Genomic DNA, 25644 nt, shown 5'->3' on the forward strand with positions numbered 1-25644 from the left:
CTGTACACTGCAACAATCTTTGTTTTCAAGGCCCAAAAGGATGAAGCCCTGAACAACCTGATGTGATCTCACAGCTGAATTGCTTTAGGCAGGAGGCTGGATAGATATTCTCCTGAGGTTCCTTCCAACCCCAAGTTTCCCAGATCCTACTGAGGAAAAACTCCTAAATTCATAACATATTTTCCTTGAATTTCTAAAGCAAAACATTTCAAACTTAAAATATACTTAGCTAAAATGTGAATTCTGGCTGCTCCATTGCTAACAAAACATGTCCTTGTTATTAGTGCAGAAAGAATTTAATTTATTAGTTCTCCCTATGCTGTGGGATTACAGTAAGTTAAAGTAACTATTTAGTAGAACTCTAGAAAAGCAAGAGGAGCCAAATACATAAAGAAGTATTTTCTGCGGTTAATCTGTAAAGCCAAGACAATAATGTGCAATCATTCCAGATGAAACATCAGTTTTATATTTGCATTGGTTTTATATTCATATTGGTATGTATAATGTTTAAAACATTTCAACATAAAAACTGTAATTAAATACTAATCTGTAGGTTTTCTCACCACTATGCATCATATCTGATAGAGAAATCGAGTATTATATTTGCAGCTATGACAAAAATTTCTCTTTTCAGTAGCTACATTCTAATGAATCTAATTCTTAACAATAACAACAAAAAAAAAAACCAACAATTTTCTCTTTTGTCAGCTGAGCCATTTCAGAGATTCACTTAAAGAGTTTAAATTGTTTCCAAAGAAACACCAGAATTAGTTCAGATGGTTGCAGCCTTCAGAATGGAACTGAAATAAGTGAGTGGGAGGCCAGGAAGCTACCAACACTTCCTGTACCAATCAGAAAGTAAAATTTATTTAGTTAGTATTCATATGTATCAAGGGGTTACACCATACTGAATTTGTCCTTTTACATTTACTAAGATTAAGCGACAGTATTTTTGAAATGCGTCATTTTAAAAATTAAATGCTGATTTGGTTTTCTGATGCATTCTTTGCGATTAGCACACATCCTTTGCAAAATCATAAATCAAGTATGTTACCTGGAGATACTTCCTCTTTCTGTCTTACAGTATGATCCTTTGTGAATTTAACCCTCTGGTGAGCTCTGATGCAGGTCTTGCACAACCATTCTACACATTCCACACAAAACCCATGAGCTTCTGCATTGTCTTCACAACTCGTGCACACCTGACACGAACAGAAAAAAAAATGGTAGCTATGGCATATACATACAAGCTATTATTCATATATAATCAGTGCACTTTTATATTTTCCTGCAACAGGGAAATGAGAACAGAAAACTGCCTGAGGTACAGGAACACCATAAATAACTATATAAAAGTAATTGAATGTGACTTGTCAAAGAAAATGGTCATTTTGTCAGTGCTACTCTAGAACATTTACCTGACAAAATAAAAGTCAAACCATTACTTTCCACCTGACACCGCACACTTAGAAGTTGTATAATGTTTACTATACAGTAAATATTTCACGAGAGTGTATTGTAAAGACAGAACACAATCAGCACTGCTCTGATTTTAGAAGATAGAAGCTTTAGTTTTAGTTTCTGTTCATTTACACAAAGTTAAAGGAAATATACAAAGTAAAAAACAGCAGAGTTCCTCTCAAGAAACTCTGCATTGCTAGTTTGAGACAAATTACAGTGAAGCTTATTAGTAAAGCTACTTTTCAAGAGATTTTCAGTGAATCTACAATATTTTTCAAACTGTGGCCTCTGGACTACACCCAAGAGATCTAGAAAAAAAGATAATTTAGGAAAACACACCTGATAGCAATCAAAATGTCCCTGTATAAAGTCAGTATACCCATAAGAAAGATTTCCTATCGACCAACAATTTCAGCAACAGATTGAAAACTAACAGTGATAGACAACAACATGCTCATAAAATTATTTCATTTTTAAGTCCTCCTTTACAGTCATATAACTCCTCCTTCATGTCCCCCTCTCCATTCATATCTTGAAGATTTTAGGCAACTATCATCCATTTCTATCAATGTTTAGCACTGCTGCAAACAAAAGATTCAAGCTGCCAAATGATCACTCTATCCTAGAAATCCCACCAATAGAATTATGCAAGCAGGATACAAGGGACAAAATTTTAGATCTTGGTTTTCCTTTTAGTTTCATTTTTAAAAAATTCAGCTTCTGTGCCCACACAAGACAAAGAGATTAAAGCAGAAGCAACAATTTTTATCCTAAGCAGATACGTACAACTATGCCCCAGTTTGCCCCTTCCAGAAAATGAAGAATATTAGCTGATGAGGTGAACTGACTTGCCTTAGGCCACATAGCAAGTTACTGACAGAACTGGAATTTGAAAATACGAGTCCCAGATTCCCAACGCTGTGCTTATTCTTCTGGATCGTGTTGCCTCTCACTGCAAATATCTTCTGAGAAATGATGTTACAACACAAGGGTGGGAGACCCTTCTTGTTGTCACTTGGAGTATGAGGCAGTTCATGTTCGTAAAGGTGACCTGAAAAGGAAAACAAAAACTGGGCTTGTGCCCCTTTTTCTGTTTCTTTACAAAAAGGAGGCCTGAAAGTCTTATTAAAAAACCTTAAAAAAAATACGTTCTGCTTATTTACTTTTTTTTCCCCATCATCACTTCAACAACAAAAATTCTATTGCTATCTAGACCAGTTGATTAGGGAAAAATATAAATGGCATAAAAAATGTTCAAGAGAATGAAAAGAAAACAATTAAAGGAAGTTAATTGTAACTAGAAAGTTAAAAACTTCACTTGCCCTTAAGTTTTAATTTCTATGACACTTCGGGGGGGGAAAAAATCACAAAGCTATACTGAATCCTTAGAAAAGAATTTAAAACAAGTAAGCAAGCATCACTGAGGCATTAATTCAATGTTACATGTTCTCTGGCTGCAAAACCCATGAAGGAAATTCTCTGCGTCCTTTTCCAGTTTCTCCTCTGTAAGAGTACTGATGCAATCCTTTGCAAGGCTGGTGTAAAACCAGATTGATTGCATCACTGTTGCCCAGTGATCAGTTACATGAGCACTGCTGACTGGGCAGAGAACTTCTGCAGGCCAAGAAGCTTTTAAAGAACTTGTTGGCAGAGAAGTATTATCATGCTATGCTCCCAGATTGACTAGAAGGGTTTTGCAAATACAGAGAATGAGAAGCAGGACTTTTCTTTAAACTAGAAAAATAAAAGAAGTGAAAATAAGATAAGCAGGGAAAAAAAAAGAAAAAAAACACCAATCTTTCAGGCCTTTTCATTATTATTATTAAATCAAAAAAGCAAAACAAAACAGAAGGTGAAAACCCAATTAGTATTAAAAAATTAATAAATACATTATGCTCTTTCCAGGTCACCTTTACCAAACTCAGGCAGGTAAGCTTGATATGTGCCAGACCATTCAAATGAGTTCAAAAGATTTCACAAAGTAATCATTCTTTTTAGATCCCAGGATCTTTGTCTACTTTCTTCTTGCAATGTGCTTTAACTTTTTTCTGTCTCTTTTGACCTGTTACTGTTAGAAGGAATAGAAGACTGTGATTCAATAACCAACAGTCAGGTGGTGTGAAATGAACTGAAACTCTTTCTTTGTAGTCCAAAAATATGTGTAACTACTTGGTGGATATATAAATACTCCTCAAATCCACCAAGTAGTCTCACACACACACACACACACACACACACACACACACAACACACACACAGATAGATAGATATTCCTCAAATCCACCATATATATACTCCTCAAATCCACTAAGTAGAAGACAGACAGATTTATAAACTTCTTTATAGATATTATAACTCATGCTGTCAAAATAGTTCTGCATTATAGTAAAAACTAAATTTGCTTCCACCCAGTTCTTATTTGAAAAATGCATTTTCAGATCGAGATTAGATTTTGTTAGAGCTCTGACTTATTAGAAGAAACTGCATACCTGAAGTACATGGAAACGTAATTACCGGAAATACAAGCTATATTCTTACAAAATCTAAAACTTATGTTACACTTATTTTGACTCATACAAGCGCTCCTTTAGTAATTTCAAAGGAAATTCTCCCTAGTTAACTTGTAAGCCTTTTATTCTGGTTAGATAGATTTATTTTTAATTGACTTTTCCTTCTAATTATGTCTAATTCAGTTACTAGTTTTAGTATTTACAACCCTGGGAAGCGTTCATTCAGACTTCATTCAATTTTAATGTAAGCTGAAATTACTCAGCATGTTGCAGGCAGGTTACAATATTTTCTGTTCTAAAAGCTTGTTTATTTACTTAAAGACAGATTCGTATGCATGAACTGAGGTAATAGAGCTGTCTTCTCAGCTGCTACTCTGTACCACCTATTTTCCAATTAGCTTTAAGTATCAAAGAGATTAAATAAGCAAAAGTCTTTGAGTTTTGAAGGACAAGAACTAAGTAGCATTCCAGAGAAATATTTGTTCAACTAATATCCTGAATAAAAATTACTCCAGGTTAAATTAGATGTAATAGTAACTCTATTTTAAAAAACACCGGTGCCAAAAGTGCTATTTCTTGGCACATACAAAAGTTGCAAGGACAACATCTGCCTTTTGGGACATACTCACCCATCTGTACTTCTAAATATAAATCATATCCTGACATCTTAAATCATGAACCCTAAGGAACATATCCTTTCTGCAATATCCCATTACCAGCTACTAAGCACATCACAACTATATCAAGACAGCCCATTATCCACTGTTCTAAACCAGCAACTTTCAAAGATGTTTTCACGATGGCTTCAGCTTTGTTAAGGTATTTAGCATACTAGTTCTTCTTTTGGAAGAACACATGGTATCTACTTTGATATCATATAAGTGCCTGACTTCATCACGACAGCTGAGTTTGAATGAACACTGAGTTTGGTGAATACTCCAGCTGTTGATACCCTATGGCTCAGAGGAGTTTTGCATATTTACCATCAACTTCCAAGAATAACGAATCCTTGAATTTTCCATTCCTTATCTAAGACACAAAGGTCTCAACTCCCCCCCACCTTAAAGTTCAAGAAAAATCTAGAGGAAGAAGAATGAAAACAAAAACTCTACTTTGCCACCAAAACCAGTAGAAATAATTCTGTTTCTATCACAACTCCCCAAAGGAATATGTCACAGGACACGTTATAGAACTTACCCAGAGGTTATGACACAAGCCCCAAAGGGGAAAAACAAAAAAAAAAAAAAAAAAATAAAAAAGGAAAACAGGAAAATTTCAGGACTGCTTTAGCCTAGCAAAGCAACTTGTTATCTTGCTTTTCTTCCTAACTGAAGCAACAAGGACTATTTTCTTTTACTGGTAATCAAAGGAAACCAAAGGAAAAAAAGCAAAAAATATTAAAAAACACCTTCAAACAATCCTACGTCAACAGAACATTGACGTATTGCTTGTACTTCAGAGACTTCCAACTAAATTCCAGTTTCAGGTAGGGTATATAATTTCTAAGAATCGGAGCTGCAAAATGCCTTACGCACTGAAGACAGCTAAATGGCTTTTGGAGACAGGAGTTTAAGTCCTCTTTCTTGGAGATGAGGACAAAACACATGCCTTTAATAGCCAGTGAGTCAGCATTACAAACCTGACTGGGTACTTCCATTGACTCTTGACATACCCATTCATACAGGTAAGCACAAATTCCAGCTAAGCTTTCAAACAAGCAGACTAAACAATAAAGGACTTCTAAGAAGACATCCTCAAAACAAATAGATCGAAAGCCAATAATACATTTCCCTAGAACAAGAAGATGAAAGAGGCAATTTCCAAGAAGTTCTTTAAGGCCACAATCCGAGTGACATTGGATTAGCTTAAAATAGATACCAGATTGAAACAGTAATCTTTTTTTTTTATTGTTATTACCAAGAATGCAGCAACATAAAGAAGCTGAATCATTTCCAAGAAGTTCCTGGAGTTTAATAAAATCTTGAAAAGATACTTGGTCTCTCTCATTAGTTAACAGTGAAGACACGTTATTTAGTGCTGTGTTTTGTCAGTGATAAGAAAAATAAAAAGTTGACTGAAGCAGAGGATTGCATTTTACATTTGGGATCTCTTGACATGGTGTCATTTAGGTCTCTGCATCAAAGAGTGCTGAAAGTGTCCTGTCCAAAGTCAGGAAATTTCCATTCTAATACTTATTTCTTGCATTTAGTTTTTATTATCACAATGCAATTTTATATTGATAATTAAAAATAACTTAAACAACCTTCTTCTTCACATGCACTTTCATATATTTCAATTGATTTTCTATAGTAGCTACTTCCTGTGATGACTAAGTACTTCAAGTCTTTTTCTGTATAGGAATAACAAAAAAGGCCATGCAGAAAGAAGCCAAGGACATGCATACACATCCAACATGTGTTAACTTGATTACATGTTAATGCACTTACCTGATTTGATTTTTCTACTGTGCTACTAGGAACCTCTGTGGTATCCTTCACAAAAAAGTTATCTATGATGTGTCTCTCTGCGCATTCCTGACCACAAATTGGACAGCGGATAACACCAACTGGAGGGGAAAAAAATCTAATTATGCTTGCGCAACTTAAGGTTTATCAAACAACTTCAAAGACAGCTTGTAAGGATAAACACTTTGAAAGTCAACATTAATACTATTCTATCCATTATGCCTGAGTAAGAAGCTTGTGCTCATTCGTCACTGAAGAAACCTTTTACCTGTTATTCCCTGATGATATGTTTCCTTAACCAAGGTCAAGTATCTCCGTTTCAATCCTACTTTGGATTTGCTTGAATGTTATAGTAAATTAATTCCTTTTCTTCTAAAAGCAATGTATTCCATTGACAATTTGTTGTTACAAAATTGATTAAAGCAAACATTAATAAATGTGGAGTATTCATTAGTGAGAGTGAACAGTTCTACACACACCAGTAGCATGACACGACTGACTTCCAACTATGGTAATGAGAGAAACTGAAATGCAATAAATTTAAAGAGAAATTGTATGTAGGAACAGACCTTCATTAAAATAGCAACTACCTTCATAAAAAGCAAGGATATGTTAAGGAATAAACAAGCAAGGTCCTCTCCCTCCTCTGTTCTGCAAGACACACTGGAGAACAATTCTAAGATAGTACCTGCAAAGTCCTGTGGAAAATCTCTAGAACTGCTTGAATGTTTCAGTCACTGAGGGATTGCTTAGCAGTAAAGAAGAAAGGGAAATGGTGTGTTTAGTTTGCAGAACAGGAAACCAAAAGTGCTCTGCTGAGGAGGGTGCAGAGTATGTCAGAGGATGGATGGCACTACTCTCTCATGCAAATGTGGGCAAGGTTCCCTGCTGCAAGAGGTGCTAATGTGACTCATGTGATATAAATAGAGTCTCAATGACACTGATTTCGGCTGGAGTAAAGGGTTCAATGCTGAATTACACCTACTCCCACCTCACATGCAAACTACAGATATGCATGCGATATGCTTTTGTGACAAATAAAAAAGACTACAACTCAATGGTCAGATGTTGATGATGGTGACACCTCCCACCTGGATATTACTAGACCAGAGACTACACTGGAAGCAAGAGTGATAATCTGGATTTTCCTTCCATGCGTATCCGCTCCCTCTTTTCCTCTCCCCACCTCCCTTCTCTCTCCCCCTCTTATTTTTTTTCTCTCTCTTTTCAAGTTATATTAGAATGTAACACAAGGCATATCATCATAGCTTATCACAAATGCAGTATAGAAATTTAAATATATGTATTTTCCATGTCTTGTGCTAGGTATCGTAGTGGGATACAAATAAATATTTAACCAGTCTTCTGGTGTCATTTCACCTTAATTTAGCCTGAGGTAATTTTGAAACCTCAACAATCATGATCCAGTTGTCTCATGACAGTAATATAATCCAGGTTGAGCACAGAGTTGACAACCAGTAACACAAAGAGTTGAGTTATCCCTCACAAGACAAAAAAAAGGACAAAGTCACTCTCAAGACCTCGAGCTTAACAGTGAGTAGACCACGTTTACGCAAAGAAGACTCGCAGAAACACTTTTAAAAAGACTCCTTTTCTACATGCCAAAACAATAGAATGTCTTATTAACACCGAGGCTTCTTTATCTTCCAAGAAATTTCTGAAATGCTGACATTAGTATTTTGCTTTAAGGAAATTATCTACGCTCACAGCCACCAAAAGGAAATGAATAAAAACTAAGTTAGGTTGAAATAATCACTTCACGGAGGGGCAGCACTGAGTTCTGTTCCCTGTGACAGCAACAGGGCATGAGGGAACAGCATGCAGCTGTGTCAGGAGAGGGTCAGGGTGGGTGTTAGGAACAGGTTCTTCACAAAAGGGTGGTCAGGCTCTGGAATAGGCTCATCAGGGCAATGGTCACGGCCCTATGATGCTGGAGTCCATGAAGTGTTCGGACAAAGCTGTCAGACGTAGGGTTTCTTTCTGGGTAGAGCCAGGGGTTGGACTCAGTGGGTCTACGGGTCCCACCAAATTTGGGATATTGTCATTCTCTGATCTAGGATGTAGGATCATGCGAATCCTACAGGACAATAGTGACATGAGACCAAACCAAGACAGATTCTAGACCTACAGCTGTTATTTCAAAAGAAGCGTGATTTTAGGGACTAAGAGAAGCTTACAGGTATAGTTTAATGCACCAAATTTAAAACCAGTAAATAATTCAGTACATGAATATTTAACTAAATTGGTATGTGCTTAATTTTGTTCATGTTTCACTTTTAAATTAAAAGGCAGAAGTGCAGAAATCATTAAAGTATTTTACTTTCCATAAAAAAACTGAATTCCTTATGTTTCACACAACATTTAGATAACTTTTTCATAGTGTTATTCCAATAACATGCTAGAGATCTAAGCACGTTATACTCAATTAGTTCTTCATTCCTGAAATTTAGCCAGCAGCTTTCCCCTTGTGTGCAAGGCATTTCACTTTCATCTGTGAGGCTGTGATACTAAGCCTGCTTCAATTGTAATTGCTATTTTGCAAGTCTGTGTTTCAATACACATCTCTGCAGCTTCCTTTGATAGACACATTCTATATTTTGGTTAAATCTTTTGCAACTTTTTTATACCATTTTCATGAAGGATAATAAAAAAAATCCCATTCAGGTATGTCAGGTAGGTAATACAACTCTTAAGTTCTTATTTTCTTCTCTTATTAAGCAAATCAATTTGCCACAGACAATAACACTTGCTGGAACATACTTTTTTTTTTTTTAAAAAAAAGAACATTTCGTTACAGTGCTGGTTACAAACAACCCTGTGTTCCTTCATTGCTCATTCTTGGTCCAAACAAGACACAATTCTCTGGGAAAATGCAAGCAACTGAGTTGATCCATGCACATGTTTGGAAGTAGGGTACAGAAAGCGGCAGAAGGACAGTCTGACAAAACGGTGTCTGTCCTGAAGTGTGTATGAAGCAAAGGTGTACAACTGAATTCCTCTGTTTGGAAAAACAGCACCCACTGACATTCATCAATGTTTGCTGAACACTTACGGACACCAAACAGTGGCTGCAAGCACAGTGAGGCAGTGGGTGATGTGTTTAAGTGCTGGTGACAGCAACACTGGGTCACCTCCACTGGTGCATTTCTATGAGCATGGCATGCAGGCCACATTAATCACTGGTGAAAATGCACAGATAATGGTGACTACCCTGAAAAAGAGTTTTGTAGCTGAGAATTTGCTCTATCAAATAGCATTACTGTGCTTTTTCTATCTGTATTAGTTCTCATGGAAATAAATAGAAGGTATTATTTTCAGTGCAACCTATATAACATTGGTCATTTTTGACATACAGAGACATCTGCTGTGCACTTCAGCACTGAAACCAAATGTTCCACTGGTCTTTTCACAAACTGCATATGGCAACAGTAAGGTTGAGAGACTGTGTAGATACTAGACTGAGATAGGAGGAGAAAAAAAACCTGCCCACACCTCTCAAAATCCTCCTGAGAAGTTTTTCTTGAATCCCTTATGCTGTCTAACCCATGAGCTGCTGGCATAATTTAGAAAAGGCAAAAAAATACTGCAGGGCAGCTATAAAAGAGGGAGAAAAAAAGGCTATCTTAATTGGCAATAAACAAAATTAATCTTCCCAAAGTCAGTTGCATTTTGCCTGTGACGGTAACAGTGAGAAATCTCCCTACTTTCATCTGAACCCATGAGATTTTTTTGTCTTATTTTCTTCCCCCATCCTATTGAGGAGGAGGAGGAAGTTGGCAAGGTGTTTGGCAGACAGCCACAGCTAACCCACTGCACATGAGTCTTACAGATCGGTCTTAATGGCTTATTTTATGCTTTAAACTAGAATTCTAATTCAGTTCATATGAAATCTGAAGCGGCACCTAGAAAGATGCTGGTCTATACATAATTTAGCAGATTTTATATGGAGAAGACATTGCTTTATACTATTACAGCCCTACAGAGATTTGGAAAATACACAACATGCCAATTACAACAGTCATGTGGCTTCATGAGGGCAGAACCTACTGCCATCGCTCTTCTGTTACAGCCTAGTTGGCCTTCTGGACTGCAAGAGCATGCTGCTGGCTCACATCCAGCTTTTCACCCACCAGGACCCTCAAGTTCTTCTCTGCAGGGCTGCTCTCAATGAGTTTTTCCAGTCTGTAGACATACCTGAAATTGCCCTGATCCAAGTACAACACCTTGTACTTGGCCCTGAACTTCATTAAGTGCATATTAGGTTAGAGAGGGTCCAGAGGAGGGCCACAAGGAAAATGAGAGGGCTGAAGCAGCTCTCCTACAAAAACCGGCTGAAAGAGCTGGGGTTGTTGAGCCTGGAGAAGGCTCTAGAAAGACCTTATTGCAGCTTTTCAATACTTAAAAAGTACTTAAAAAAAAGGTGAGTGACTTTTTACAAGAATATAGCCACAGGACAAGTAGCAATGGTTTTAAGACAGAAGAGGGTAGGCCTAGATTAGGTATTCAGAAGAAATTCTTCACAGAGGCTGCTGAGACACTGGAACAGTTTACACAAAAGTATTCAAGGTCAGGTTGGCTGTGGCTTTGGTCAACTTGGTCTAGTGAAAGATGGCCCCACAAACGGCAGGGGGATTGAAATGAGATAGTCTTTGATGTGCCTTCCAACCCAAACCATTTAGTGGTTCTGTTCTATAAATTACAATATATATATGCATGTACAGCAAGGATCCATAGAAGGAATCAGAAACATGCTTTGAAAACCACCTTTCTCATCCAGCTTTCAAGTATGGAGGCTTAAATAAAAAGATGGACAGGTATTCCCTTCCAGTCCTGATGGTAGTAACAAAATAGGACATCACAGACATTTATAATTCTTGCTTTCATTTACTAATACACCTGATAGAGGAGTTTCTCTTACATTAGTGTATGAAAAAGAAGCAGATTAATTTAAAGCCATAACTGACAGTGTTAAGTCAGATGGCTGAAGTAAACATAGGAGTGCCCATGCAAGCCTTTTGCTAACAATCCAACAGGTGGTGTGCCAAGCAGCCAACGCCTTTTTGAATAAGCAAAAGGACAATGACATTTTCCAGAGACTCTCTGGTTTGTATTTCAGTCACAATAACGTACATTAAGAAGGAATAAAGTAAATAAAGACACACGGATATAGTCCAACTTTTTTTTTTAAGCCACATTCCACATATGCATGTTCATTGGTGCATCATTTTTCCATAAGCATTTAATTACATTTTAAGCTGTTTCTTAAGCACGTATAGAATGCCACTTCTAAATTAACCTCTGAAATAATTAACATTTCCTCCACTGAGTCCCTCTGCAAGATACTCTCCTAGTACTAAAGTGAATTCATTTAATTTTTTTGTGTGTGGGTTAACGTTTTGATGTAATCACACAATAGATTTCTAATCATGCTTAGTTTTAATTTCAATTCTTCCTTCCTCTTGTTTCAAGACGCTTCCTAAACTGCGCCATAATTTACTTCATTACTTTCAGGGCCAGGAACTCTAGCTTTATACAACAATCTGCTCAAGAAGATTCAAGTTCTGAGTAGTAGGATATTAAAAGTTATTTAGTTGATTTTTTTCTATAAATTAGTAAGAAAAATAACTGTATTGAAACTAGAGGAGAAATATACTACGCCATAAAAATGGGAACTACTTCACTGCTTTAAAGGAAAAAAATCCCAATTATTTTGCTGCTCATTTTCCCTTAAAAAAGTCCCATAATTTCCATAAAGGCAATAAGGGCAAAAGAGGGAAAATCCGGAGAGCTGGGGCATTATACATTAACTCACATAATATGGAATATAATTTTTTGGATAAGTGGAAACTCACATTCCTGAATGGTGCAGCTTTACCATTTATCTTGATTAAATTTGGATAGGAAGAAATCTTTCAAATTCCATACGAAAGTTCTGATGCTTAACTAATTCTTGAACCAATGAGTTCTAAACAGCTTTGAGATACTTGTGATTGAATTGAATAGTCAAAGGTAGAAAGCAAATCAAAGAAATTCACTGCCTATCAGGAAAGAAGAAAAGCTTGAAACCGATTCTTCACTTGTCTCCTTACACTAATATAAGCAAAGGGAGATCCTAAAAGGAGATAGGCAGGCCACTGAGAATTGAGACAAACTAAACTATTTTCAGTGCACCCATTTGCTTGTGTCTACCATATTTCCGCAGGGAGAAAGATGTTTAAAAACATACATGCATGTTTATTCTTGCTTGGAGAAATTAAGTTGCCCCATGACAGATTTTATTTTTGTCAAAGTAATCCTGTAAGAGTGTTGTTGGCGGTGATCTTTTTTATAGAATGGAACAAGCATTTGCAGAGTGCTCAAATGGGCAGGTGGAAGCACATTACTTAACTTGGGAGGCGCTCCATAATCACCACTACGATTACTATGACGATGGTAATGCGACGTTAAGTGATCGTAACATGCATTTTCCATCTACTCCTCTATGCCAGGAGGTGCTTGTGCAGCTATATGGCGAGCTGGATCAAGAGCACATGACTCTTCAAGGTGGTGAAGTAGAGATGACCACTCTTTAGTGGCACCATCCACTAGAACTGTGGAACCTTACACTCAGACCCTGCTTGAACCAGGCCTGGACACCGCACTCCTAACACAAGTAATAGTAATGGCTGCCCTGCTCATTTGTTTCTACCCTACACCAACCCCTCTTGAGCAATCACTGAGATTCATGTTGACATGGGGTGAAGTGGACTTGGAAATATAACATGGATTAATTTGGGGAGAGAAAAGTTAGTTTCCAGTATACCAGCTCTCACTCTCAGACTCCTGGTGCAGTGTGCCTCTTCAAGGAACACTAGCCTACGTTTTATGCATGTAAGGCAAAGCATTCTTGTGCTTCTTCACAAATTGCATACTGCATCCATAGGAAAGCCACCTCAAGACATTCAGCAAAATGGATTTAAGACATACATTGTATTATTTCCAACTCAATTCTCAATTTCCTGGGAGTAATTCGAGACTACTGAAGCATTCAGAGACAATAGGAGGAGACGGGTCTGCTCTGACCCAGTTTCAGCTTGTTTGTATCTCCACTGCAATGAACAGTTTTCAGAGCCAATTTAATAAAGCCATTGGACAGTCAGCTGGAGATACAAAACTGTAGTTTTGTTTGTAAATGCAAAGTGTTTTGCTAAAAAAAAGAGCGAAATTAACAGTTCCCTTTATTTGGTACTGATCAGTCCTACTCAAACGCATACAAATTTTGTGACAGGAAGCTCCCTGTAAAGACTTGAAAGCAACTGGTTACTAGTTTTGCCTAAAATGACATACCATTACAGAATAAATTAAGCAAGGCAATTTTTCTCAATTGTACAAATATTAGCTACTGAGATTTCAGAACAGAAAATACTAAATGTGACTTACACAGTTTTGTGTTGGTTTTTGCTTTGGGTTTTTGTTTCCAAACATGCAGAATAGTTAACATTAAGATAAGATATTTTAGAGCCTGAAGACAGTGCCAGATAGAAGATTTACTGTATAACCACACAAAACATTTGGGCATTTCAGTTAGACCCACAGACTTCTTATCCTCTCGTTGTGTAGATGCACACCATTCATATTTGCAAGGTTTTTCATTAGAAATGCACAGGGTTGAGATGAAACTGGATATACATACACTGGTTAGGTTCTTCTGTTAAAAACAAGCACTTAAACTTGAAAGATGGTATCATTTGCAATAACATCTGAATCAATTTTAAAGGTAATTGCTGCTTTCCTCGTTTCTCATTAAGCCAATCCTGGTGCTGCAAAATTGGCAACTTCTTCAAACCAGTTTGTTCCAGAAAAAGCTGCTCCTATCTAGTTGTGACAGCCTGCTGTTGCTAGTGGAGGGAGGGAGGTTAAACCAACGAACGAACAGTCCTCAAGGGAAAACCAGCACCCACTGCGAAAACAGAAACATTCCAAGCAACCACAAATCTAGCAGATGAGTTTATCAAAATCCAAATGCTCTATATGCCACCTTCTAAAATGTAAATAAGTGAAAAACAGACAAAGAATACTATCTGTAATCCCCCCTCTGGAAGAGTGTTACAGGCCAGTTTTTATGCTGCAGTGCATTGACTTTCTTGGAAAGCACTGCAGAGCTGAATTAAAATATTTCAGCTGCTCTGTGAAATGACTCATTGTTTTTGCCGTACATGCCCAAGCTTCGAACATTTCAGATATCACATACTGGACTTCATCTCATTGTAGAAGTGGACATCAGCCCTTGCAAATTTAAAATACCTTAGGAAATTCTGAATGGAGAGTTTACATTCACATCCAACGCTGCCCAATGCATTTTCTTCAACGTTGTAATTATAAGAAGCGTCATAATGGTAACAAAGGGAAATAGTGCTATTGCAGGATAGGCAGTATTTAAGTACTAGATTATTAACAAAAAACACCTCACTGCTTTGCAATGAACACGCTTAAATGATGCAGAAGCTTCCAGCAATTATGCCAATTTTCATTGCTGGCTGTGGTGAGCATTTCTTTCATCAGAATTAAAATACATTCCTTTCAGTTCTGAAATTGTCAAGTATTTCCAACTTGAATTCATTACGTACCTCCTAAATGTAAGTACACAAGATGAAGCTATAAGCGAGGATTTTTAATATTCTGTGACATTCTCCTATCATTTTCTCTGAGCAGCACAGCAGCTTAATAGTAACACGTTGAAAGAGGTTTCAATACAGTCGAGATAGATACATTCTACTGAAATATCTTTACTATTCAAAAAAGAAAACAACATTGGAATAAAAAAATTGTTTTGCCAGAAAATGTAGTAAGGAGATAGATCACACACTGCAGTTGTGAGCATGCCACTGCTAGTAGTCATTCGCTTTTACAGAGAAATTTCATACAGTCTGATCTTATCTTTTAGATTTTTCATCTACTACTGGTTGACAGTTCAGTAGATGCACAACAATGCCTCTATTATCAGAGAGAATAGTTAGAAAGAAGGAGATATAAACAGATGATCATTTGGGAAGTTGAGAAAAGTCAAAGAAAGCCCTTTTTGAAGATGCTGAAGAAATTGGCTCTTTTAACCCTTTGTTGAAAAGATAAAGCTTTTACTCCATTACAGGACATAACTTATTCCATTCAGTTCCTCCATTTAGTCCCAACATTGATTTACTGTTTTAGAAAATACCATAATATTCTCATAAACTCTGAGCAGATATGTTTTTTAAAAAATAAGCCTAAAAATAACTTCGAAGAATTTGAACCAAATTAAGGGAACCAAGCTGAAAGCTGTACTGAGGACAACAATACATAAGTCTTCAGTCAGAGTACTTATAAGAATTGTCATCAAAAGCAAAAACACTAACACAATTCAGGATCTTCAGCAAGTTCATCTTACTTTCTCTTGAACGCTCAGATGAAACTATGCACTCCTTTCTTTCACAGCTTTCCTCCCATTCTCAACTGGATAAGATCGCCATCAAATAACAGGAAGCTGCTGATAAAGACTTGGGAGACCAGCCTCCCCGGCCCTCACTTTCTGAGCCAGTAGCCTACAGCAAGCAATTCAGGTGCCTGAACAGATGCAACCTAATCAAGGGGGAAGGATATCCTGCCTGGCTTCCAGCTACTCTTCCAAAAGGAAACCAGCCTCCTGTGGATTGTGCAGTACATCTGCTGGTCTTGGTTTGAGTATTACAGAGATTCTAGAAATTCACAAGTGGCAGAAGTAACTCTAGTTTGGACAGCTGGACCTCACTCCGTCTGCTCTATTTCACGCTGCTTTGCTATTACAGCTTCTGCAGCCCATTTCAAATCACCACTACAAAAGGCTGCCACGAGGCATACAGAAGATAGCTCTGAACAAACTGCAGTCTGCAGATCAGAAACAAAACACAATTCAAATAACTTTAATTTCAAAATACAGAGCTATCAACTTAATTGCAGTGCTTGCTGCATCCAATAGTATTCTGCTAAACTGATAGCTGTTGCAAAGCTCTGCTCAGTTCAAAAACTCCTCAACACCTCTCCGTTGTTTCCTTCTTTACCACCGAAGCACAATGCCCAGGAAGCAGATTCCTAATAGAGAAAAAGAGGGATTTAATATGTACTTATCAATAAAGCCTGAGCATTTACAAAGGCACACTTCCAGTCTGCACTGGAATTAATGCTATTATGTAACAAGCACTGCCATTATTAACCTGGTAATCTTTTAAGGATTTCTAAATTAATTTAAAACAAAAAAAAATAAAAAACTTGCTGTTGGCAGAGGCAGTGGAAAACACGAACAGTATCTGATGAAAATTCCCACTGACAGTTTGAGTTAATAAGAGTAAAAAAGAAGGTACTTGCTACTTCCTGTTGTTACCATCAGGGAGGTATAAGAACTCAGTAGGAAGTCAGTATTGGAATAAAAAAGTAAACATTCAAGCCATTTATTTATTAAAGCAAAATGACTTTATGATTCCTAATTTCAGTCTATTCTGACTACTTCCCAAATTCAAAAGCTTTTTCATATTAAAGCTTGAACGTCACAAGCAGGATTTTTGCATCTATGACAAAGTAACTCTTAATAGCAGCACAGAAATAATACCAATTTACTATACCAGAGTAAGTCCATAAAGTTAAGCTTTGCACTTGAAAGAGGTATAAAGTTTCTTCAGAGCGTTGCCAACATTTTAATAACTTGGGTGAGATTCACCCATCTGTGTGTCAACTTACAAGAAGGACCCTTCATATTCAGTGTAGACCTGAGTAATGCACATAGTTAGGTCATGACTTGTCTCATCCTAAAAGCAGGTGTCTACATACGGTCAAGTGAATTGGATCTTCGAAATGATCTACTTCTTTCAAATAATCACAAAATTACATTATCATTGGGGTTGGAAGGGACCTCTGGGGATCATCTAGTCCAACTCTGTTAAAGCAGGCTCACAAGCATACTAATACAGCCATCCACTGTGAAGCATCCAGTTGATTGGCAAGAATCCTTTGAAACTACAGAGGAAAATACTATGAGTATTTATTAAGCATTGCTTACCCAGATGCAGATGTACAGGGGAAAAAAAAAAAATCAACTCAATCTAAGCTAATTTCTGTGTGCTCAGTGCCCCAAAGCACTGCTGTAAGGCTTCAGAAAACAAGGTGACCACCTTTTCCCATACCCTCATCACTTCAAAAGGGTGAAGCTAAAAAGAACATGTATACATCCAAAGGCTCATGCAGACTACAGTCTCCAAGAACCAGGATTCATTATGATGCACCATTGCTCCTGCTACTTGGATAGTGCATTGATATGAAAGTTAATGAAAGAACTAATAAAAGTGATCCCTTCTGAGTCAAAGAGGCACTCTTGATTGATCAAGGAGGAACAGCAGTGACTTCAGAGCCCGTGGTACTACTTGTGGTCTTGTTTCATACCTCCTGATATCCTCTCTTGGTGCAATCTGCCATGCAGAACTGAAGCATAAACTAAACTCTGCGCTGACAGATGTTAACATCTATTGCCATTACAGAAATCTAGCCTTTGTATTGTTCCCTCTGGACTAAGAACAAAGCTTAGGGAAATGAATCTCCTACTATAAGTGGCCTTCACAAACATCACCTACCTACTCTTTAATCACCTGATCTATTTCCACCTTCTAATGCAGTGTTCCTGATAGGAATGATCTATTAGTTTAAACAACAAAGTTCTAGAAATAAGACGTTTTGCCTCCAAAACCAGTTTGGGAATGAACAACGATATATAAACTACTACTCCTGTTTTTTAGGGAATATTCACAAGAGTTCCACCGCAGTTTTGTGATCCTTAACCTACTTGGCAGGAATAATGACAAATGAACAAAATACTTTACAAAGCAGAAGAGCTATTCTGTTAAAGATCTGAAATCAGATATCGTACAAATTATAGCACCTGTACTGTATTCTCAATAATTTAAATCAGTAGAAAGGCAGCCAAATAAAAGCCTTATTAAATCTAGTCTCATCTGAATGGAACTGGGAACAAGGAAAAACAAAAAATAAAAAACACAAGAAATACCAACAAATTGGAACACAACACAATCCTAAGTGTTGCTAAATGAGCTTTAAAAGGATGTTGGATTAAGCATTTGAAGAATCTTAAAGAAACTTCTGAAAGTACCTAGAGCACATGGAGCTCTTGCACAAGAGGTGAAACGGTAGGAAGAGCACAGTCAGTTCAAGCCATTTGGAATGCCTACAGTGAAAGTCTTCCCCATGTTACCAAAAGAGCTCCTAGAATAATTATTTCTAGAACTTCACATATACATAGATTTTTATTTTTATTTATTTATTTGAGATAACACTCCGGTAAGTTTTAAAGCTAATCCATTTTTCACTTCTTGCATAGAGAAGGGACTTAAGAAAAGTTAAAGAGAACTTCTCAAAAGAAAAAAAGTTTCTTTAACACTTGATTGAACTACTCAGTTCAAGCAGGGTGTTGATTCAAAGAACAGCTTTCTAGCCAACGGGTTATAACCCTCATGGTCCCACTAATGGAAGCAGAAAAGTAGCTAAGGCCAAGCACTCGGCAGTTGGTATGGCCAACAGTTCATAGGCATGAGTGAGAACAATAGCTACTAATACACGTTGAAAGACCCCCTGAAGTAAGGGATTAAACTACTGAGGGCTAAAATTCAATTGCTTAAGCAAGCAAAGGTGTTCCTGGAACCAGGATTCAGAACACAGCAAAGCACTATATCTGCCTTTGAAGTGTGCTACCTCCAGGCTTCCAGGATATTCAGTGAACACATTACCAATTACCAATTGGTCTTGCTATTAGATACTACATATTGTGACGCAGCTGTATGCTCTTTTGGCAAAGCTTGTCTGCTAAACAGGCCATCTTTATCTCAGCTGACCCATTGCCCACTACAAAGATGATTCATTCAAAGCCCAGTATAGATAGATATGCATACGCATATACATATTTCAAATCACACTTTTGCTGTTTAGGCTGATCTTGCACCCTATTCATTTCCAGGATTGGACCTGTCAGCACTGGACTGTACCTTATCTTTAAAATCACAATCTTACTCCCACTTCCATAATGCCCAATTCTCCTGCCCCAGCAGTTCTACAGCTTACTGCTTTTCCTTCTTCCACCCTACTCACTCCCCAGCTGACAGCAGTCCCTAACCAGCATTAGTGTTGCAAGTACTGGTACTGCAATTTAGCAGCAGTGTCACCTGAACTTCTGTTGGATTGGCTCGCAGCATTGCTTCAACATCAACCCTGCATATCCTTAGCCACAGTGGCTCACTAATAGATGTCCAGAAGTGAATGAGGAGGATAAAATGAACTTTTAAGTTTATTACATGCTTTCTGAACTAAAGTAGGCATTCTAGAAAATGTAAATGGTTTTTCCAAGCTCGCAAATATCTAAAAACAGTCCTGTTTCTTACTGACTGTGTACAGTACAGAGATGTGTTTCGGCTCACTGGGAAAAACATACAGCCTTCTCAAATTAAGTAAGCCTTTAAATTTCAAATAGTATTTCAGCTACTGTTGAATTTTATTTAAATAGTACTAGATTCACCTAAGAGACCGGGCAGAAAGTGGAACACACCATTAAAAAGGCGAAGTAGCGAGGTGCCACTCACTCACTACCAGAAGTGGAAGTCTTCCTACAACCATGGAACAAATGGCTCAGCTCTCTTGTCCGTGCACTCCTGCTTAAGGAGAGTTCAGCTCTGGAGTTGCAGAGTTCTGTTTTTGAAATGAAGATGTGCCCGTGATCAAAGTCCAGAGAAACGAGGGCCCCAGAATCCAGGAGTGCAGTTCCAACTGCTGAACTCTGCTCACTGGCTTTTTCCAAAGCTCCCTGAGAAACAACATCACCCCCAAACTAACAAAAACTACACAGTTGGTCTATCATCAATCCTCTATCACATTAACAATGTATGTGTGGCAACATACAGTCTCCTCACATAAAATCTTCAAATAATTGTTTACATGAATCCCCATTCTCCATTACTTTACACAACTATTTCCTGCTTTGATGAGAAACATTTGTTTTATACTCTCTTCCCATCCTTTAGAAAAAGGAGTTTAAGTAGAAATTCAGTCAGCTCAGCTGTAAGAGTGAGGTTCAAAGGGTACAACATGTAATGGGATATTAGTGGGAAGGTTCAATCTCTACTGCATCCCATAAGCATCTGCCTCTGGTGTCACAGGCCAACGTGATAAAATGGGAGAGCAGTTTTTGTATTTTAAGCAGTAAATGACTCCACAGCTAACTAATTGTTGAGGTAAATTTCAACAGCATCGTTGGGACGTTTTTATGACCTTTAAATTAACCAAAGAGACACACACACACACACACACACAAAAGCACATTTAAGTTGTTACAGCAGATGAAATTTAAGAGGCAATAAATCCATTAAAAGTTTTTAATAAGCAAATGTTCTGCTTTAAGTACTATGGGAAACATCAGTAGGAAACTACTCAAGAGAATAACACCAAGTATTTTCACTCCAGATCACAAAAAGCTGGCAGAAATCACATTTCCATTTGCTTTCCCTGAACTGACAGCGGATGCAACAACTCCCTGCTCCCCTAGTTCATCCAAATCCACAGACAGCAGTTCCTTCCACAATCACAGAATCACAGAATTGTAGGGGTTGGAAGGGACCTCTAGAGATCATCGAGACCAACCCCCCTGCCAAAGCAGGTTCCCTACACCAGGTCGCACAGGTAGGCGTCCAGGTGAGACTTGAATATCTCCAGAGAAGGAGACTCCACAACCTCCCTGGGCAGCCTGTTCCAGTGCTCCGTCACCTCACCGTGAAGTTCTTACGGACATTTGTGTGAAACTTCCTATGCTGCAGTTTATGTCCGTTTCCCCTCGTTCTGTCTCCACGTACCACTGAAAAGAGACTGGCCTCACCACTATGGCCGCCACACCTCAGATATTTATAAACCTGGATCAGGTCCCCTCTCAGTCATCTTTTCTCAAGGCTAAACGGACCCAGTTCACTTAGCCTTTCTTCATAGGGGAGATGCTCCAGGCCCTTCACCATCTTTGTAAACAACACTGGAGCAGACTTGGTTCACCCCTACACTGCAAGAAGGAAAGCTGGTAATCAGAACCTACATAGAGGAACTGCCTTTTAACATAACTGTGATCTCAGAAATGACACAATCTTTGGGTTGTTCCCTCCTTCCCAGCACATTACTCTGTATTTTCAGAGGGAATGCCAGCTGCATTGTCAAAACCACTTCATTTAACAGCGCTGATAACCACAGCCTGAGCAGCTACTAGAACTCTACATTTTGACTTCTTTTTCCATTAATTACACAGTAACCAAATCTTCGTTAACGTTAAGAAATGATGGTATTATTCATAATTCAGCTGGATCATAGGTTCAGCACATACGCTACGGGACCCAAATTCAAAATATAGTCACATTGAAACTCACTTTGAAATTCAATTGGTTTTGGTTTTTCCCCTGCCTCATTTTTAGATTAGGCATAACAGGAAAAATACCAGCCTCACAAGTTTACTAGTGATGGGAAATTCCACTCAATAGCATGGAAATTCTTTATAGAGCATTTTAATACAAGCTTGACACCACTGGCTTTTCCTGCACAGAAGAATGTCTTCTTTAACAATACTACGTTCAGAAGAGTTTCCATGAAATTTCTTCCTTACATGTAACAAGCTGGTTAAAGTGGAGTGAACGAGGCCATTCTATAGCATATATGCAAGTCAGCAGGCCAACTCAAAAGCCCTCTGCACAACCTGCCAGCTCTTCAGTACACTTCTGTAAAGAATAAACTGAACAGAATTAGGTTTGTCCCTGACGATTTAAACCTTCATAAAAATAAAAAAAAGTGTCTCAAATGGGACTATTCAGAACTTGGTACATTAACTTCTAGATGACTTCCAACTCCACTGGAGTGGCTACACCGCTACAGAGGTTTTGATACTCCTCTGATGTTTCTGGTGGTTTCAGTGTTCCTGCCACCCACTTGATAGTTGTGGAAAAAAAAGCAAGAATGTAAATGCATGTCTATAATATACGTTCTTTTTGAAAATACTTACTCCTAAATCTCCTTAATTTTGTTACAGGTTAAAGAATTTATTTCCTGATGGTGCTACAATGGAAGTAACACTTGTGAAAGGATGCATAGAGGCAACCACATATGTGTATGTATGTGGGAGTGTGTGTATATATAAATAAAATATGTATTCTCTGTAGCACTGAAGATGGAAAGAATTCACTTTAATCAAGCAGCAATATGTGAGATGAAATGGAAATAAACATATGTAGCAGGCAGATCAAAAACATCTTAAGTCTTCGTAGACTATCAAGAGCTGGAAGAACAATAGAGCTTCACCGTAAGAAAGCTCAAGTGAAGCTATTATGTCCTTCAAACTCACTAATAAGGACCCTAACTATCAAACCTAAAAAGGGAAAAAATCATGTTACATATAGAAAAATAAGAAAATTTAAGATATTTCAAAAGCCATGTTTTCACGATAAAATGAAGTGATGGCATCTCGAAGTCCAGATGACAGCAGATGCCAAGATCAGCTGAGAGTCTGAGGATTTAAAGCTATCCAGAGAAAGACTGAGCATGGCACGTATAAGAACATAGGATGCCATCTGCATACATGATGGGATATCCAGGGTTAGGTCTTCCACACCTCACAGACCTCCAACTTGTATTGGTAGCTAAGAATTTCTAGGCATTAATCAGCTAAAATACAAAACATGAACAACACTGAAATCCTTGTTTACTAACTGAAGTATTTATTCCTTAATTAAGAGCAAGCATTGAACGTATTTGAGTTGTTAGTCTGGATGCTCCTCAAGAATTTATATCCTGGGAGTGCCCAAGCATTACACGCTTTAACAGCTTCATACAGATTAGTTTGCTAGTTGGTTTGTCTACAGATAAGGCAAAGAAGAAACGCTCCCCTCTATTATTCTAGTTATTGACACTAGTCAGATTTAATTTGTACGATTTAATAACTGCGTAAAATTTCACTATGCATTTCCATGCACAAGTTCTTCTACACATTAGGTCTTGATTTTTTTTTTTTGTAGAGGCTGAGCAAACAACAAGGAACAAACACAAAAACGTATTTACAGCATGAAGCAAAATTAATGGGCTTAAAAAGAAACAATCTCAACCTAACTTTGTGGTTATTAAGGACCTCTGAGGGAATTTGGAAGAAAGCATCCTTGTCTCAGGGATTGTTCAGCAGGACCTGCCCAAGGCTATGATCAAGCCAACAAGAGGAACTCGTCTGGTTGAGTGACCAGAAAGAATCTGCTCTCCATTAACATTGGCAGGTCACGCTGACTTCTGCGGTTGTTTTGTATTAAGTGACCACCATGCAGTCAGTATGCATGCTCAACAGCCTGCCAGGTGATGGCAGGCATGTGATTATCGCATGATCTGCAATCACCCAGTGGCAGATCACCCAATGGAGGAGCACATGCCATTGCCCCAACGAAAGGTACACAAGAGCAGAACAAAGAGCACAAAAACCCAAGGAGTTCAGAGGTAGAACAGGTAGTCTCTCTCCACCCAACCCAGCCGTTAAGGTCAACAAGATGTCACTGATCAGCCCGCAGCCCCCTAGGGGCTATCAGGACATTGCTGGATCCATGGTACTGACTATCACCAATTCATGACCCCTTCACTAGAATTCCTCTCTTCACTATTGCTAACTTCCCCATCTTCCCCACATTCCTTAACTCTTCAGAGCTTGTAATAATCTAGTTGGTTAACATCTGACCATGCTTATGTCTTTATCATGCTCCAGGTATGTGTATGCGTGTGTGTATCAAATCATCTTCTCTAACAACTGGAGTGAGACAACCTCTCACACAAAAAGTTCCACAGAAGCCCAGTGGTGTTCAGATACTCCATTATGAACGCTCTACTACTTGGCCGGTCATTAAGCACCACTCAGCACAAAATTTGGGTAAATGGTGGATTCCTAATCACAGCTTCCTTGTATACGCTGATTATTATTTGCACCATCAAACAATGAAGAAGGGCCATTTGAGAAACAAAAGGGAAACGTACAAGAAGTTAGCCAAGACACATAACAGCAGACAAGCATCACATTTGCAGACTCACTCTTGCAGCATTCCTCGTGGTTCATGTTTGTGCCCAGCAGCCTGTCATTTGGCAGCGCAACCACAAAATACATCAACTACATCAAATAAGTTGCCAGTGGCAATTCAGAAAGCAAGCCATGAGTTTTCTGGTGCTAATATCCCTGAAATCACACAGCTGTCTTTGCAACACCCTATACCTCAGAAATACCAGAGACCAGAAACTCCCAAGTATTCTTTTCTATAGAAAAAGAATATTTTATTGCAAAACAGAATGCATGTGACAATACAGAGCATACCTATGCTGCAGATGGCCTCACCACCAGGCTACCTCTGTGGGAGGAATACCGACTAATACATACCATAGGAAACCCCCTTGGGACTTGACACCTGGCATTGTCACTGTCCACACTGACCTGTACCGCTGTCCACACTGACCTGTGCATCAAGTGTGCAACACCACAGCTCTCAATTCACTCAAGATTCTCAGGTTTGAAAGATTTTTCACAGCACGCCCTTGTTAGCTGTTAATAACTTCGCAGGGAGTGAGCCAACAATCTCCCAGGTTGTCTTCCAAGACAAGTTTTAGTAAAGCAAAAGAGTGTTTTTGCTTGGAAGTGGTGTACTGAAGACAAAACGCTGATGAATAGGAGCCCACACATCCAAACTATACTAGAAAACCGGTTTGTTTTTAGCTCCCAGTTTCTCAGTTAATGTGGATATTAGCACAGCACGACGCGCCTTCCCAGAGCTGGTGCACTGAGGCATTTGTCAAATCAGAGCCTTTCCTTTGTTCAAGCCTGACTCCCTCCTGCCAGTCTTTCTCCAGGCATCTTTTTGTGCCTGGTACTACTCGCACACGTGCATAAGCAGCCTTTCTGTTTACCTTTCAGGAGTTTTTCATAGTTTGTTATTCTACTGTGGCTCTTACATTGGACATTGCTTCTAGCGAACAGCTTCCTTGCTGCTTATTTCTTCAGTGTAGTCACAGTATGTTATAATTTACATAACGTGAGGAATTTATCATCCAGCTTTCTAAGCTTATACTCTTCTGTTTATTACTTCAGATCACTTTGCATACACATT

General features: G+C 38.2%; 1 protein-coding gene across 3 annotated transcripts in view; it reads right to left on the reverse strand.

Moving 5' to 3' along the window:
* Positions 1-25644, reverse strand: part of TRIM24 (tripartite motif containing 24) — a 57046-nt gene that overhangs the window by 29079 nt on the left and 2323 nt on the right. For 2 of the 3 annotated variants that reach the window (XM_085228469.1, XM_085228485.1), the window contains exons 2-3: positions 6419-6537; positions 1055-1202 (exon numbers count right to left, since the gene is read on the reverse strand). In XM_085228469.1, coding sequence (XP_085084595.1) covers positions 1055-1202; positions 6419-6537 — 267 coding nt within the window. Of the gene's footprint in view, positions 1-1054; positions 1203-2313; positions 2495-6418; positions 6538-25644 lie in introns of those variants that run through there. The other variant, XM_085228474.1, reaches the window with a different exon arrangement.

The sequence above is a fragment of the Meleagris gallopavo genome, chromosome 1 (genome assembly GCF_905368555.1).
Source record: "Meleagris gallopavo chromosome 1, MGAL_WU_HG_1.1, whole genome shotgun sequence".
Taxonomy (NCBI): domain Eukaryota; kingdom Metazoa; phylum Chordata; class Aves; order Galliformes; family Phasianidae; genus Meleagris; species Meleagris gallopavo.